Source organism: Miniopterus schreibersii, assembly GCF_964146895.1.
Source record: "Miniopterus schreibersii genome assembly, chromosome: 16".
Taxonomy (NCBI): domain Eukaryota; kingdom Metazoa; phylum Chordata; class Mammalia; order Chiroptera; family Miniopteridae; genus Miniopterus; species Miniopterus schreibersii.
In genome coordinates this window covers 13,147,116-13,164,568 of record NC_138116.1, presented here as the reverse complement: position 1 = coordinate 13,164,568, position 17,453 = coordinate 13,147,116, and the positions used below count along the sequence as shown (strand labels likewise).

The following is a 17,453-nucleotide window of genomic DNA, read 5'->3' as shown; positions in this document are numbered from 1 at the left end:
GTATTTCTGTGCTGCCTATTTGACAGGCACTTGTAAGGAAAGTGTTGTGGTCTAATATAATAATATAGAGCAGGATAGCAGCTGCAGTGTCCAGGTAAGTGCCTGCTTGTTACAAAGTAGCAAGTTTCTTCCATTCTTCTTGCCTCAATTTCCTCATTTCTAATAATAGGGGAACTGTTGTGAATCCAAAAATAATGAACAAATATCATGAAGTGGGCATACAAAAGATGTCAAAGGCAAACCACTAACTTATGAAGCTACTTGCATTTACTTGTGTTGCGGAAGTTTTATTTTGAATTTACCAGTGCAGAGTAGAAATACACCAACCATAAGATTTAATTGTTTTTAAAATTGAGGGAAAGGTTGGGAAATGGTGGCATTTAGCATAGTGAATTTATAGTTCAGATAATGATTAGGTTACGTCAAAGAACTGGCATTGTGAAAGAAAGCCATCCTCAGGACTCTCTTCTGATATTGACTTTTCTAAAGTGCTGTGAACAGGTTCAGGTGTAGAACATTATGTAAAATTCTATTTCCCTTTTCAGTCAATGATTGGAAAATATTTTGGCTGTTACACAGACTGGTTTAACAGGTCTGGGGCTAGTGTTTTTCTTCCTTTAAAACAATTTTTTTAAACATATAATACCCTTATAGTCTTGGTTGAAGAAAGAATAAAATTAATTTTAAATTAAAATTAAAATTGTTGGTCCCTTCCACTCTGTATCCACCCCATCTCCAGGCTTTCCCCATACCAATGCCTGTGTCCATGGGTTATACTTATAAACATATGAGTTTTTTGATTAATCCCCCCCCACACTCAACTTCCCTCTGAGATCCCTTAGTTTGTTCCATGCTTCTATGTCTCTGGATCATCTGTAATACTTTCAACAATAAAGATAAATAAATAATTAATTAAAATTGTTGGAATAATGTATTGGAATTTAGTATTTCTAATTGGAGGAGTCTTTTTACAATTCAGGAAAAAATGTTATATCATTATCTAACATGTTCTTAAAGATGAATAATGATAGGAATTATACAAAGCATTTTTCCAAACCCTTAAAACAATAAAGATTTGAAGAAGTGACTGTGAACACTAAAGACTTATTGGCTGAAAAAATTTCTTTAACTATGAGATGACTAACATTTTTAAAGGACGTATTCACTGATCTTCCACTCTAACAGATTATTGCTTAACTAGTTTTTTGTTTGTTTCATTAATTTTAGAATTTAGTGACTATTTACTACTTTACTTGAATCTAATGGCTTATGTGAAGATGCTATTAGATAGGAAATTGACAGATAGTGTCATAAGGACATTGCACTTAACACAGGAATATGAATCTGATGGATAGAGCATAGGTTCTTATGAGTTCAACTAGTATGTATACATACATACTAGTGTGTATGCTCTAATGATACAGTTCTCTTACCAATTTGTTATTCATTCAAGCTACTGTAAAGCCATCTGGTCTCGGAATGTTTAAGCAAGCAAGTGAAAAGTGCCTTACCTAAAGGTTGGTGGCCCCAGTTGGTTTGGCCTTCCAATGATGTTATTTGGGACTTAGGCTTATTTCATTGTTTCAGTATGCTATACTTACCCTCCTTTATTTAAGGAGCCACAGTAATGTTTACCGTCACATGACAATAGGAATTAAAATTGTATGGCTGGACTAGTTATAAAGTGATCATCCCAGAGAGAATAAGCTTGTTTAAATGATTTTCATTTTTGAAATAACACAAACTTTGAAAATTCTGAATGAATTTGTGGAGTTAAGTTTGAAAAGCAGATTCAGTTTTGGAGAATCTTTTTCAGGAAATATAAGGTTTCACTGAGGAATATTTGGCTATGTTCAGTGATAGAGAGTACGTTCATTAATGAAGTTCCTAAAAATTACCCTCTGTTTTTGTAGAAAGCTGTCAAATCTGTCCTTAGTCATAGAAGTTGGTGCACATGTATATGTATGTATTTACACACATGTCAAATTGAGGGGAATAGTAAATTGATAGAGCTTGATTAGTTTTCAAGTTTAATAAGAGTAATATCAGTAGAGGAAGATAGATAGCTGGTTTGTGTTTTGTGCGTCAGCATTTAGCGGTATTCCTGGCCCTGACAAGGCAAGCTGTTTAATTTCCCTTTGATTCCATCTTATAAAATCCAAGAACTTAATAGAACTGTTAGTACTGGAATGTACCTTAGGAATTTTATAGTCCTGTTTTCCACTTCATGTGAGAATATTTTATCAGATGCTCTTGTTGAAAACTTCCAGCTGTAGGCAGTTCATTATCTGCTCTAATGCATCATGAAGTGGTTAATTTTTGAGAGTTCATCATTTTCAACTTAAAACTGTCTCTCTAAAATGACACTGGATATTGTAACTCCAAAAGGATTAGGAATTTCTGCTTTAACCTGTCAATTTCTCCAGCTTAACATCTCTGCCAGGTAACATAAAGTACAATGCCTTAACACATTCAGAGAACTGGGGGCCCCCCCAAAAAGCAGTGTGTCTTCAAAGAAGAAATTGTTTTTATCTTCAGACTCCTTGGAAGGTAGCTGACATACCTGAATCATGGCTCCAGGTTTTTCTAAATACTGTTCTATGAGATAAGATTATGAGGGAAATTGATTTATAATCCCAAAGTGTTTTGAGTTCACAAAATGGCTTTTTACCTAGAGGCCTCTAAATGTTTCTGGGGAATAATATTTGAAATAAACCTGTGGTTCATGTCTCCTAGTTTTGTTACTCACATGTTCACTAGATTTCCTTTGAAATGGCCTGCAGAAGCCTAGTCTTTATGCAACATTGTGAGGTGTTAGAGGTGGTAGATCTAAAACAATTGGAAGAGATAATAACTTTTTCTGGCTTCATTAAGGAGATAGAGTCAATTACACATATTAATAAATAAGTGAATGACATGCTAGTTGTCTACGTAAATGCTCCGACAGATAGGAGACAAAGGATCAGAGTGGCATGGAATGAATTGGGTAAAACTTTTTATTAAACTTATTTAAAATCTTCAGTTGCTAATACATAAGTAATACATGCACATAGTTCAAAATGTTAAACATATGAGAGAGAGAAAGCAAATGTAACAAAAGCATATGTAGTGACATTCTCCGCCCTAACTTTGTCTTGTAGCCATCCAGTTCCCTTCACCAGAGACAGCAATGTTATTAGTATTTTATTATAATTTCTTAATAGTAATGGTCAAATATATTAATTTAAATTTATTGATTTTTAAATAGTTATTAGATGTTTTATTCATATTCAAACAAATACTCATATGTTCTCTCCCTACTCTCCCAATTTTGTAACATAAATTATGCATACTTTACATACTGTTCTTCACCTTTGGTTTCTTCACTTAATGCAACAATTTTAAACTAGTGTGCTGCAAGAATTTTTAAAATACGCAATACCTAACTATTTAGTAAGGGGCAGTGACCTCTTTTCCCTTAGATTATCAAAATAAAAAATGACAGCAGCCAACACAGTAGCCATCTGGTATGAGTGAATCAAAATTATACTTTTTTTTGTCAAATCTTAAAAAAATATATTTTTTGGTGTGCTGCAGAATTTTAGTAATTAGTTTATGTATGCCATGAGATGAAAGTAGTTGAAAATCACTGCCCTTCCCCAAACTTCTGTAATACCTTAATGTTATTATTTTACATAGCCACACTACCTTTGTCAAAACTAAGAAATTGACATTGGCTCAATACTATTAACTAACCTATAGACCTTATTCAGATTTCTGTAGTTTTCTGTTTGTTTGTGTATTGATATGTTTTTTTCTATTCCAGGATCTAACTCAGGATACCACATTGCATTTAGTGGTCATATCTTCCTAGTCTCCCTGATTTGTGATAGTTTTTTAGTTGACTTTTTTTTTTTTTTTTTTTTTTTATGACCTTGTATCCTTTTTTATGGATACTGAATTAATACCAAAATCCATCTAAAATTCATCAATAAAATGATAAAAATGAGAAAAGACAAATTCAATTATTCTTTTTGAAAAAATTTAAATGAAGTTACTATGGCTTAAAAGGCAAGGAAGTGTTATATTACCTTGGATATTTTTATCAGTGGCTATATAAACTAATTACTGCTTTATATTAGTATTGCTTAGAAAATACAGTGTCATTTGAGTTCAAGGAGAACTTGTTAACTAAGTTTGGTAAAGTCTGTTCTATTTTATTTAGAGATATATCTCTGAATGAAATGCGTGCTAACTATTAAATAAGTACATTTGCTATAATTAGCTTTATCCCGATTTCAGGAACATAGGTTACCTTCTGCAAATATTTTCAGGAATCCCCAAATAAAAGTTCAAGAATATATATAAAAGAGAATTTGACATTGCCAACAATTTGCTACAATGAAGGAAATTTTTATTTGGATAGGCAGAATGTACTATAGCTGTTCCTGGGAAAGGCCTTGTTTTGGAGGCGATAAGACAGCAGTTGTATGAGCCTTCCCCAGATGTCAGCTCCATCCTTTGCCCTCTTTCTAGAGAGAGAGGTCTTAGCTAATTCATGGCCAGGCTTTAGGGATCCCAAACCCTTATGCAAACAGAATTTTGTGTGAGTAAATTTTTGTCATGAAAGGGTCCATAACTTTTATCAGATTTCTAATAGTGTCTTCACCTAAGAAAGTTTATGACACATTGGTTTAGGTACTTAACTCACTACTTGCTCTCTGGTGAGGGCACAAAGTGGAGTGAACAGGAGAGTGAGGATTAACCATGGCTTTAAGACTTTTTGACACAGCTTGCAAGAAGATGTTGATGTCACTGTGTATGTATATGTAACTGATAAAAAAAATGGACAAAACAATATTTATCATTATAAAGCATGGTATACTCTTAACATTTTCTATTCTGTTTTATTTTTTAAATGGTGGTTGGAACCCACTAAGTTGATTTCTTATTATTCTGCTTAGTGTTAACCCATAGTTTGAAAAATACTGGTCTAGTATCTCATCGTTGAAAAAACCCTTTCATATATTCTTGGTCCTCACAGGAGTCCTATGAGGTACATATGATCTTCTTCTTGTCTTTACAGATGAGATGGCTCAGAAGCTTGCTCAAGTTTTACTGTCAGTACTCAGCAGAGTCAGAATTTGACTTTGGGTCTTAGGTTTTGACCACAGCTCCATTGCACATTTGATTACATCTGATTCAAATTACAATTGACCCTTGAACAACGTGGGCATTAGGGGCTCTGAACCCCCTGTGCAGTCAAATTCATGTACAGCTTTTGACTTCCTCAAAACTTAACTACTAATGGCCTACTGTTGACTGGAAGTTACCAACGACATAAACAGTCAACACATATTTATATGTCTTTACAATAAAATAAGGTAGAGAAAAGAAAACATTATTAAGAAAATTATAAGGAAGAGAAAATATATTTACGATATTCACTGAAAAAAGAAATCTGTACATAAGTGGACCTGCACAGTTCAAATCTGCGGCATTTGTGGGCAAAAACTAAAAGCATTTCCCTTAAGATCAGGAAAAAGACGGGGATATCTGCTTTCAGCACACTTATTCAACATAGCACTGAAAGTCCTAGCCACAGCAGTCAGACAAGAAGAAATAAAAGGCATCCAAATTGGAAAGGAAGAAGTAAAACTGTCATTATTTGCAGATGACATGAGATAGTATATAGAGAGAACCCTAAAGATTCCACCAAAAATGACCAGAACTGATAAATGAATTCAGTAAAGTAGCAGGATACAAAATAAATATACAGAAATTAGTTGCCTTTTTATACACCAATAATGAACTACCAGAAAGGGAAACTAAGAAAACATCCCATTTACAGTTGCATTTAAAAAATACCTTGGAATAACTTTAGCCAAGTATGTATAAAATACCTGTACTCAGAAAATTATAAGCCACTGAAGAAAGAACTTGAAGATACAAATAAGGGGAAGCATATACTTTGTTTATGGAGAGGAAGACTTAACATCATTAAAATGTCCATATTACCCAAAGCAGTCTATAGATTTAACACAATTCCCATCAGGATATTTCACAGAACTAAGGACAAATATTCCAAAAATTTATCTGGAACCACAAAAGACCCTGAGTAGCTGCAGCTATCTTGAGGAAGAAGAACCAAGTTGGAGAATCATGCTACCTGATATTAAACTATTCTACAAGGCCATAGTAATCAAAACAGCATGGTACTGGTATAAAAACAGACATATAGATCAATGGAACAAAATAGCCCAGAAATAAACTTATGCCTTTATGGTCAATTAATATTCGACAAAGAAGGCAAGAACATACAGTGGGATAAAGATAGTCTGTTCAGTAAGTGGTGTTGGAAAAATTGGACAGATATGTGCAAAAAAATGAAATTAGAGCACCTTCTTAAACCATACACAAGAATAAACAAAATGGATTAAGGACTTAAATGTAAGACTTGAAACCATAAAAATCCTGAAGAAAACATAGGCAGTAATATCTCGGAGAGTTCTCATAGCAGTATTTTTTCTGATATGTCTCCTTGGGCAAAGGAAACAAAAGAAAAAAATAAACAAATGGGACTGTATCAAACTAAAAAGTTCTTGCACAGCAAATGAAACCATCAATAAGATGAAAGGACAACCCGCTGAATGGGAGAACATATTCACCAATGCTATATCTTATAAGGGGTTAATATCCAAAGTCTATGAAGAACTTATACAACTCAACACCCAAAACCCCCCAAAAAATTCAGTTTAAAAAAATGGGCAAAGGATCTGAATAGACTCTTCTCCAAAGAGAACATACAGATGGCCAATAGACATGTAAAAAGATGCTCACTGCCACGAATCATTAGAGAAATGCAAATTAAAAAATATAAGGAGATAACACCTCACACCTGTGAGAATGGCTATCATCAGTAAAGCAGCAAACACGTGTTGGTGAGGGTGTGGAGAAAAGGGAACCCTCGTGCACTGCTGATGGGAATGCAGATTGGTGCAGCCACTGTGGAAAACAGTATGGAGGTTCCTCAAAAATTAACAATGAAACTGCCTTATGACCCAGTGATTCCACTTCTGGGTATCTATCCAAAGAAACTTGAAACAGTGATTTGAAAGAATATAAGCATGCCTGTGTTCATTGCAGCATTATTTAAAATAGCCGAGATTTTGGAAGCAGCCCAAGTGCCCATTAATAGATAAGTGGATAAAAAGGCTGTGGTGCATTTAGACAATGGAATACTAGGCCATAACAAAAAGAAGGACATCTTACCTTTTGTGACAGCATGGATGGACCTGGAGAGTATTATGCTATATGAAATAAGCCAGTCAGGGAAAGACAAATACTATATGATTTCACTTATATGTGGAATCTAATGAACAAAATAAGCAAATAAGACAGAAACACACTCATAGATATAGAAAAGACACTGACAGCTGTTAGAGGGGAGGGAGGTTGAGGGGCTGGATGCAAAAGGCAAAAGGATGAAGCAAAAAAACCCCCCCAAAAGCCCACAAAAAAACATAGACAAAAATATGGTGATTACCAGTGGGAAAGAGGGGTGGGGGGAGGTAGAAGAAGGTAAAAGGGGGATAAATGGTGACAGAAGATTTGACTTTGTTGGTATACACATGGTACAATATATAGGTGATGTATTATAGAACTGCACTCCTGAAACCTGTATAATTTTATTAACCAATGTTTCCCTAATAAATTCAATAAAACAAAATCCCCACAAATCTGTGGCATTCAAGGGTCAGCACTGTATTTCCTTTTTCCTTTTCTTACCGCCTTCCCTACCACAGTTTTGGAGAATAATATTAGCTCACACTACATCATTGGGCAAATCCTAATTCCCCAATTAACATACCTGCACAGTCCCCAATCTTATCGCTTGTCATCCAGGGTCTACTCTTAGAAGTTCTGGATTTCCCCATCTCTGTAATAGGTTCTTTCTGTTTTCTTCTCCACCTCAGACCAGTGGAACTGTGTTAGTCAACTGTGGAACTTAATATTCAGATCTCTGGGTCTCCAGCAGCAGTTCTGATTCTCAGTTGATCTGGGGTGGAGTTTAGACATACTATATGTTTTTTAAAAGCTCTACAGATAATTGTTATATATAGTCAAAGTTGAGATTTTTCTACCCTGGATACATTTAAATTGTTAGACCTAGAAGGAAACCTAAGATTTGAGAAGTAGCTAGAGACTCCTTGGTCCCTTAAAGGTTAGGGACTTAATATAATAGGTCTGTCCTCTCCCTAACTTTGTGGATGGGTATAGCCATTTAAAACATATACACACACATTAAAAGTATGTTTTATTGATTTTAAAGAGAGGGGAAGAGGGAGAGAGAAACACTGATTGGTTGGTTGCCTCCCATACTCACCCTGACTGGAGACTGAACTAGCCACCTGGTTTAAAATCAATAAGACATATTTAGGTATGTGTCCTGACCGGGAATTGAACCAACATGGGACTACACTCCAACCAAGTGAGCCACGCCGCCAGGGCTCACTTGGAAACATAATCATTACCTCACTGAGTTGTATAGAATCTAGTGATTCTCTTCTCCCTGCTGCCTCTCTTTTGATGAAATACTGGAAATCATAGAGTTGAATGTGTTCATCCAAGAATACAATTGGAAAAGGCACATTGTGAAATTGTAATCTTGGATTATTGTTTAATACTTTCATGAATAATAAAGTCTTTGAATGTGTAACGTTTTTGATTCACAGATTTGAACAAATAATAACTGAACTTTATGCTTCAAGTTAAATAATAGATTGGACCAGAAAAATCATACTTTGAGTATTATTTTATATTATGCTGAGCAAAACAGTTGATAAAATTTGAATTTCTTTAAAAAAAATACTTCAAATATCTTTCCCTTTCTCTTTTTAGTTCTTTTTGGAAGTGGATATCTTCTCAGACAATAAGAATTATAAGAGGTCAGTTACAAATAATGCCCCTTGTTATTTTCAGTGTGATGAAAACTTTATGTTCATGTGCTAAAATATTAAAATGTAAGCTTTTATGTTAAAAGTTGCCTCCCACAAAAGAATATAGGCAGGTTTAGGGGGGATAATTTGAGTGAACGAGTCTGACAGTGGTAGTATTCCACCACCTTTTCTCTTTAATCCAGGGCTAGAATCAGTGGAAGTGGGACGAGCTGTGGAGTAGCTTCTAGAGTGTCTCAGCAGCTACTCAGTGATTTTCCATACATGACCTCTCTTCTGGTGGTTTGTAGGCTTGTGCCTAGGAATACCATTCAGTAGAGTTGCTGGTTGGTGGACAGGCTCTTTAGCTGTTGACACTGGGCTGCTTTCGATCTCTGCAATCCTTTAGGGGAAGGCTGCCTTCATGCTCTTCTTAGCTAGAAAAGAAAAATTTGAAGTTGACTCTTTGGAGCCTTTCGTTTATTAGTCAACCCTTTTTCTCCCATGGAATCAGAGAAATGCTTCTTTCTCATGAACTTTATTTTTTAGTGTTGTCACCTAATTTTGGTCAGACTATAAAGGTAGAATGTGCCCCTGAGCACCTTACTTATTTCTCTTGTGAAGAAGGCGGCCATTATTTTCTGTGAGCTGAAATCGAATTTTTTAAAATCTATTGCTCTTAAACTTGGTTATGCACTGCTCTAAAATGGGAAAGGGAGCCTTTTTGCTGCTGTACCTTCTGGTGTTTGGAGTGGCCAGTTCGTTAGAGCTCCCCCCTCCCTTGCTCCCTTGCTTCATCCTTCTCTCCCTTTTAACCTTCCTTCCCCCCCCCCCCCTTTTTAAAAATGATTTGATTTTCTATTTAGGTTCTGGAAGTGAACTCTTTATAAAATTTGGAGACATTAAAAAATTTTTTTAAGGAAACCTAATATTCTAAGGGAGAAATGTATAGAAAATTTAGATGTCAAGTTTGCATGATATTTTTCCATTTGATTTTAGTTTTTTTTGGGTTCTTTTCATCCTCACCCTATGATATTTTTCCATTGATTTTTAGAGAGAGTGGAAGGGAAGGGTGGGGAGGGGGGAGAGAGAAACGTCGATGTGACAGAGACACATTGATTGGTTGTCTCCCACATGCACCTCGGCTGGGAGCAGGGATTGGACCTGCAACCCAGGTATGTACCCTTGATGGAGAATCAAATCCATGACTCTCTGATGCACAGGCCGGCACTCTAACCACTTAACAACACTGTCCAGTGTGTTTTTATTGATTTTAGAGAAGAAGGGAGAGGGAGAGAGAAACTTGAGTGAGAGAGAGAAACATTGATTGGCTGCCCCCTGCATGCCACCTACTGGGGATCAAGCCCGCAACCCCGGCGTGTGCCCTGCCCAGGAACTGAACTGGCGACCTCTTGGTGCACGGGATGATACTCAACCAACTGAACCACACTGGCCAATATCTTTATTCATTTCAGAGAGAGGAAGGGAGAGGGAGAGAGAGAGATAGAAACATCAATGATGAGAGAGTTGTCATTGATCAGCTGCCTCCCACATGACCCTGACTGAGGATGGAGCCCACAACCCAGGCATGTGCCCTGACCAGAAATCAAACGATGATCTCCTGGGTCCTAGGTAGATGCTCAACCACTGAACTGCGCCTGGTTGGGCTAAACACCAAGTTTTAAATGAACACCATTCTTCCCAAACTCTTACTGCATTCTCCCCAATACTAATAACTGAAAGTACAATATCAAAACAAGCAGCTTTCACCTACTAAAAAGGTTTCTAATTATCTCTTGGACATCACCAAATTGATAAAGAGATTGAGAATGGCTTTTAATTTTTTTGAGAAAGATTTCTTTGAGGAAAAGGAAATTGGTTTTAATTTTTTAGGCAGAGTTACTGTTATCTGGATTTTTCTCCCTTGTAGAAAATAAAGGCCCTGAAATAGAATAGCCAAGGAAACAAATTCTGAAACTGCCTTGCTTGCAAGTTCAAGCTGTGGCATGGCGCATTAGGTATAACCTGTGGCTATCCTTAGGTATAGGTCATTGTCTGTAACCCGCTTTTCTCACTGTTCATTTTCTCCATAGCTCTGCGAGCTCATTTTGAAGAAATAATGGATGAACCAACCCCCTTGGCCAAACCTCTGGAGCTGAATCAGCACTCCCGATTCATAATTGGTTCCGTGTCTGAAGATAACTCAGAGGATGAGATCAGCAGCCTGGTGAAGCTGGACCTACTGGAGGAGAAGGAGGGCTCTCTGTCACCAGCTTCGGTCAGCTCAGATACGCTTTCTGATTTGGGGATCTCTAGCCTACAGGATGGCTTGGCCCTACACGTGAGGTAAGAGAGAGTAGTTTAATGTTTTACTTATTTAATCTTTCCTATTGGTTTTACTGAGTTCTGAAAAGAACAAGAATAATTTTAGCCAAGATTGCTTACTCCTTTCCTATGTCACTAGTCTTAAAGCTTTGATGAGTAAGTGGAAAATGATGTATTTTGTCTGGAATACAGTTTTTGAAAGTGTCTCTTCCTAAATGTTCCTCTCAACCTTTTCTGGTTCTTTCTACATACTATGTGTTTTACTGAGACCCAGAGAATGAGTTAGTTTGAGGAATTCCAGTCTCTGTACTACTTTGACTACCACTGTTGTAACTATCTTGGTGATTGATAGGACTTTTGTAAGGGTGGACAAATTTGTAGTAATCTCTCTTTGAACTGCTTCATCATGTCAGGAAGTTATATTCTATTTCTGGCAGGGCCAGTACTCAGTAAAGAGCTGTGGTAGGAACAAGGGGTTGTTATAGAGCTCTCCTTTTTTTTTCTAGAAATACAATCCTCTATATGTAATTGAGAATGTCAGTAAACAGTAACACTGGATTATTCTTATTCGTTGATGTTTTGTTATACAACCAGTGCGTGACATACTAACCTTTGGTCATTTGCTTTTCATTTCTTGGATTAAAGGGTCTGGATTAGTGGTTCTTGGTTTTCACTGTACATCAGGATCATTTGGGGAGCCTTAAGAAATGAACCCCATCACCATAGACTCTGATTCATTTGATATTGGCTTGGCTTAGAGCTGGGGCTATTTCTTTTAAAGTTCTCCAGATGACTAATATACTGCCAGGGTTTAGATTATAGGTCTAGCCTAGATAAACATAAGTTAGGGTGAATGTTGCTGTTGTTATTATCTTGGTGCTTATTAATGGATCGTAAAATAATTTACCTCCTTTTTATATACTCAAGATACAGACTCTATAGTAAAATCCCATACTGGGTCTGGCTGAATGTGACTTTCCTGTTTTATGGTTATCCCTGGGACCTTGGGGCTTTGGCTTCTGAAAGATCAGATAGTGCAAGTCAGGGGTGGGGAATGTCTGGCCCTCAGGCCGTATATGACCTCAAAATAATTTGGTCTGGCCCTCCCAAGGCAACTGCAAGTGGGACTCAAAATTCAATAAATGTAGGAGCTTTTTTCATAGCTGATTTTTAAGTTGATAATTTTGTATGGCCCACGAATGATGTTATAAATATCCAAACGGGCCTTGGCAGAAAAAAAGTTCTCCACCCCTGGTGTAAGTGGACATCCCCATTTAGCTATTTGGAGGTTGAAAGGAAGGAGTTAAGCAAGTTAATTATGTTTTACTTCACAGATTCCTAGAACTGCATTGAACCAGAGGGGTAATTTAACCTCATTTTTTTATTTAAATAGATGAGAAAACTGAGGCCTAAAGAGGGGAAATAACTTGCCTAAGGACAAATAGCCTGAAAACTGGAATTCAAAGTCAGATGCCCCAATTCCATTTCAGTAACTTTTCTACTCTACTTCCCTGACTATACAAGTGTCTAATTTATATATCTAAGTAGTTCAGACAAGATTGGTGTACAAGGTATTATAGTCATGCCCACATAATGATGGACTGCAGTAAGATTATAATGGAGCTGAAAAATTCCTATCACCTAGTGATAACACAAATACTTACCATTGTGTTACAGTTGCCTACAGTATCCAGTACAGCAACATGCTGCACAGGTTTGAAGCCTAGAAGCTGTAGGGGAACAGAATTTGTCACCCCAAAATAAGTCTATTTGACATAAGGATTATTTTAGGCTGGTTAATTTTAAGAAATAGCAGACATGGGAGAATCTCTGAAAACTAAGTAGTTACCCTTTGTAAAAGACATTTACATTTGTAAATGACTATAATACCTTGTTCACCAATTACATTTGTCTCCCTCTTCGTACAGGGAAGAGAAGGGCTGACCTCATCTCTAGAAAATCCTACTTAAATCTGCATAGCGATCTTTTTTTTCTTTTTCTTTCGTAATTCTCACCCAAGGATATCTTTCCATTGCTTTTCAGAGTGAGTGGAAGAGAGAGAGAGAGAAACATCGATGTGAGAGAGACACATTGATTGGTTGCCTCTCGCAGGGGCCCTGACCCAGGCTCGGGATTGCAACCAAGGTACATGCCCTTGACTGGAACTGAACCCAAGACCCTTCCATCCACAGGCTGACACTCTAACCATTGAGCCCAACTGACTAGGGCCGCATAGCGGTCTTACCCTTGTTTACTGTGCTTTTTCTGGTAACCTCTAACAACTGACTCCCCCACCCAGTTGAAGATGGAATTGAAGGTGGTGGCTGCAGCCATTTTGGCGAGTTACTCAGTTTTCCTGGGTCTCTCCCATGTATACAGGAGGTATACATGTTATTAAACTTTTGTTTGTTTTTCTCCTGTTAACCTATCTGTCTTTTATTATAGGGGTTTCTCAGCCAAGAGCCCAGAAGGGTAGAGGGAAAATTCTTTTTTCTCCCCTACAGAACAATAAGCTATGCCATATAACCTAGATGTGTAGGAGGTTCTACCATCTCATGTAAGTGCATTCTACAATGTTTGCACAACAGTGAATCGCCTAAGGCCACATTTCTCAGATGTATGTCTGTCTTTAAGTGTAGAGCATATCTAATCTCTGGGAATGGAGGGCAGTATTTAGTGGCAGACCAAAGGGGTCAGGTCTTTATTTTTATGTAAACATTTTTTATTAAGTGACCTTTATAGGTCACTTACTTAATGGTTGTGATCTGAAGGCTAATACTGGTGGTGGTATCTTCCCCTTCAAGATCATCTGTAAATGTGTTGGGGTTGTGCTTGGTGGCAGTACTTGCTTTTAGAGGACAGAGGACCAATGATTCTAAACTTTCTGCAATGTACTGGATAATCCCACACCACTAAGAATTGTTCTCAAAATGTCACAGTGTCCTATTGAGAAAGATTGGGTTAAATATAAATTCTTAAAGCCACATAGTACTTTGAGAAATTTGTCTAATATGAGACTATGGGAAACAATATCCATTTGTCGGATTCGGAAATTGTGAGTTTGGCAATGGTAAGATAAATACCATTATAGGAAACTCACCTGATGATATTACAAGGCAGTTTGTAGTTGCTAAGTCATTCCCAAAGTTGATGGCTATGTGATCAGTGATATGTGCACCTGAGAATTTGTTTGCATGTCCTACTGTTGCAAAACTCATTCCCATACCTTGTGGAGGAGCTATGGATTGGAGTGTGATCAGCATCCTGCGTCGGAGATAGTGTCACTTCCCACTCACTTCTGAGCTAGTGAAGTTTGCATTTACTGCTTAGATTTTAAAAAATTATTAGATGTATAGAAAAGTTGGAGATCCAAAAAGTATAAAGAAATAAATAAAACAATACAAAATATAATCATTCAGTGATAACTGCTGTTAATATTTGATATGTTTCCTTTCAGTGTTTTTTACCCATTAACATAAATTTCATTAAAGAATACATACATAGGTGACATTATAATGAATATAAAGCTCTGTTTCCTGCTTTTTAAAAAATATGTAACATTTTCTCATGCCATTAAAAATCTTGTATAAACTTAATTTTTTTAATTTAGCTTTTTATTTTGAAATAATTTTAGATTTAGAAGAACTGGCAAAGATAGCATAAAGAGTTCCTGTGTATCCTTCACTCAGCTTCCTCTAATAACATTTTCCCTAATCACAGTACAGTTGCAGTACAGTAGAGTTGTCAGATTTAACAAATAAAAATATAGGACTCCTAGTTAATTTTGAAATTCAGATAAACAGTGAATGATTTCTTAGTGTGAAAAATTAAATACTACAAATACTGAATGAGACATACTTCTAAAAAGGAGTATTTGTTGTTTGCTTGAAATTCAAGTTTAAATGGGCATCCTGTAATTTATCTGGTAACCTTGTATTTATTAAAACTAAGTAATTGGGCCCTGGCCGCGTGGCTCAGTTGGTTGGGTGTTGTCCCCTGCACCAGAGGTTGCCAGTTCGATTCTGGTCAAGGGCATATGGCTGGGTTGAGGGCTTGATCCCCAGTGGTGGGCATGCAGGAGGCAGCCGATCGGTGTTGCACTCTCACATTGATGTTTTCTGTCTGTCTCTCTCTCTCCCCCTTCCACTCTCTCTGAAAAGCAATGGAAAAAATATCCTTGGGTGAGGATTAAAAAAAAAGTAAGGGAGAGCAAAGTTGGAAGAGTTATACTTCCTGATTTCAAGACCTACTATAAAGCCGTAGTTATCAAGGCCATCTGGCATTGCTGCAAGGTTAGGCATATACATCAGTGGATCAGAATTTAGAGTCCACAACTAAATCTTTATCTGCGTGGTCAGTTGATTTTCAGAAGAGGTACATCCTTGATTCAAGATTTCTGTGCTTGGAAAAGCCCCAGTGTAAATGTCTCTCACAATGTGTGCTGCAGTATAACTCAGGCTGCATTGCAATCAAGCCAGCCAATGCATCACTGTCTGCTGGATAAACTGCTACGTCATCCTTGGTGCTTGGCATGTTACAATGTTGGGATCAGTGTGGGCTTCTAGTTGGATTTTGTGCCAGGTATGTGTCTACTTCGGACACTTTATTTATGGTAGATTAAAACGGGGATGCTTTGAATTTGGAGGAATGAATGAATGTGGCTTTTTATTCTCTGTGTTCTAATATTACAGAAGGATTGTGAGCAGCATCCATAAAAGATTAGAAACTAGCTTTGTTTTTGGGTCTGGGTGTGCTGTGTTAGTGTTTAGTTGTTTTAGAAAGATCCCTTTGGTGAAAGAAAGCACAAATTCTATTACTGAATGTGCCTCTTTGGTATATTTTTCTGATATAATCGAGCGCAAAATAGCCTGCTTTATTCTATACTCAATGCTTTATTTGGTTTTTGAATGTTCAAGTTATATAATAAAGGCAGAGAGTGATTTTCTTTTGGGAACTACCTACATCTGGAGACTCTTAAGATGTGTGTAAAATTGAGCTCCTTCTACATCTGTGGTCACTATAAATGTTTTAAACAAAGGTCTCAGTGCTCTATTTTGAGACATATTATTCTGAAGAGTCATAGAGATAGGAGGGAGCTTCTGTGTCAGCTTGGTTCTTTAAAGGAAAAAGTAAATGACTAAGTTTATCAGACATTGGCATAGTATAGAAGGAATGATACAGAGTGGTACAAACCAGAAAACAACCCAAGACATCCATTTTTCTGTTATGGCTGGTGGTCATGTTGAGTGGCCTGAGTCTTTTCTACTTGAGTCACTTGAATGTCTGAAGATTGAGGTATATCTTAATCATTTTATCTTCAGTTTCATTGTTCACCTTCTATCTGTGCTCCAGGTCATTCGTGTACTTCTGTTGTGGTGTGTTTTTTTCTGGAACGTTAATAGGTTCTCAGCATAATTGGCATCAGATTATTAACTATTCCTACCCAGCATTTTGGTATGAATTTTTCTGTGCTGTATAAATCAGTTTAGATATAACTGGTGAATTATACCATCCCTGAGGACTTGTCTCAGGAAGTTGTGATTCTGTAGATTCTAGCTGTTGGAGTCTTTTCTCCCATTACAAGGCAGCAATATCATGAGCATGTACTTAATTAAAAGCTAAAACAGGACTATGCTACCGTAACATTCAGCACTATTTTTTTATTTAAGTGACCTGTCCATCTGTGGCAAATTTGCTTTTGTAGCAATAGATGTGTTCTCGTAGCCTTTCTAGGCAGGGTTTTCCTTCCCTGCTTAAATTGGGTTAGACCTCTGTGTCTAAATATTTTTCTGGGCTCCTTTTTCCTTTCAAGGATTTTATCCACATCTCTATATCCCATTTATACCAGCTTCATTCTAATTGTCAGGTTTTAGTGAATAAAATCTTAGATTTTGTTGTTTTTAAAAGTTTTTTGTATGTGCGTATCACTATTCTGGCTTGGAAGTTAGAATTGTGGCTCCCACTTTATACAGAGCTCCTTATTAGTGGCAGGTTTTGTTCTTTGTACTTTTTTTTTTTTTACTGCCTGACCTGCTTTTCCCCCTCTTGCAGTCTGATAATCAGTATTATTTGTTTTGATTGGGTCTCAGAAATTACTTACCTAGGCTGTGCTGTCTTCCTCCCTCTGGATTTCATGACCCCATTATTTTCTTGGCTTAGCTGTTCTTGTAAATGTTGTCTTCTCTTTTGCCCTGGCCCTCCCTGTCATGTGCT

General features: G+C 36.9%; 1 protein-coding gene across 12 annotated transcripts in view; it reads left to right on the top strand.

Annotated features, from left to right (window-relative positions):
* ACACA (acetyl-CoA carboxylase alpha) overlaps window positions 1-17,453 on the top strand; it is a 219,896-nt gene that overhangs the window by 35,535 nt on the left and 166,908 nt on the right. For 9 of the 12 annotated variants that reach the window (XM_081161538.1, XM_081161544.1, XM_081161543.1 and 6 more), the window contains 2 exons: window positions 8,881-8,927; window positions 11,009-11,261. In XM_081161538.1, the coding sequence (XP_081017664.1) occupies window positions 11,035-11,261 (227 nt within the window). In that variant the 5' untranslated portion in view covers window positions 8,881-8,927; window positions 11,009-11,034. Of the gene's footprint in view, window positions 1-5,065; window positions 5,100-8,880; window positions 8,928-11,008; window positions 11,262-17,453 lie in introns of all 12 variants that reach the window. The other 3 variants (XM_081161546.1, XM_081161536.1, XM_081161539.1) reach the window with 2 other exon arrangements.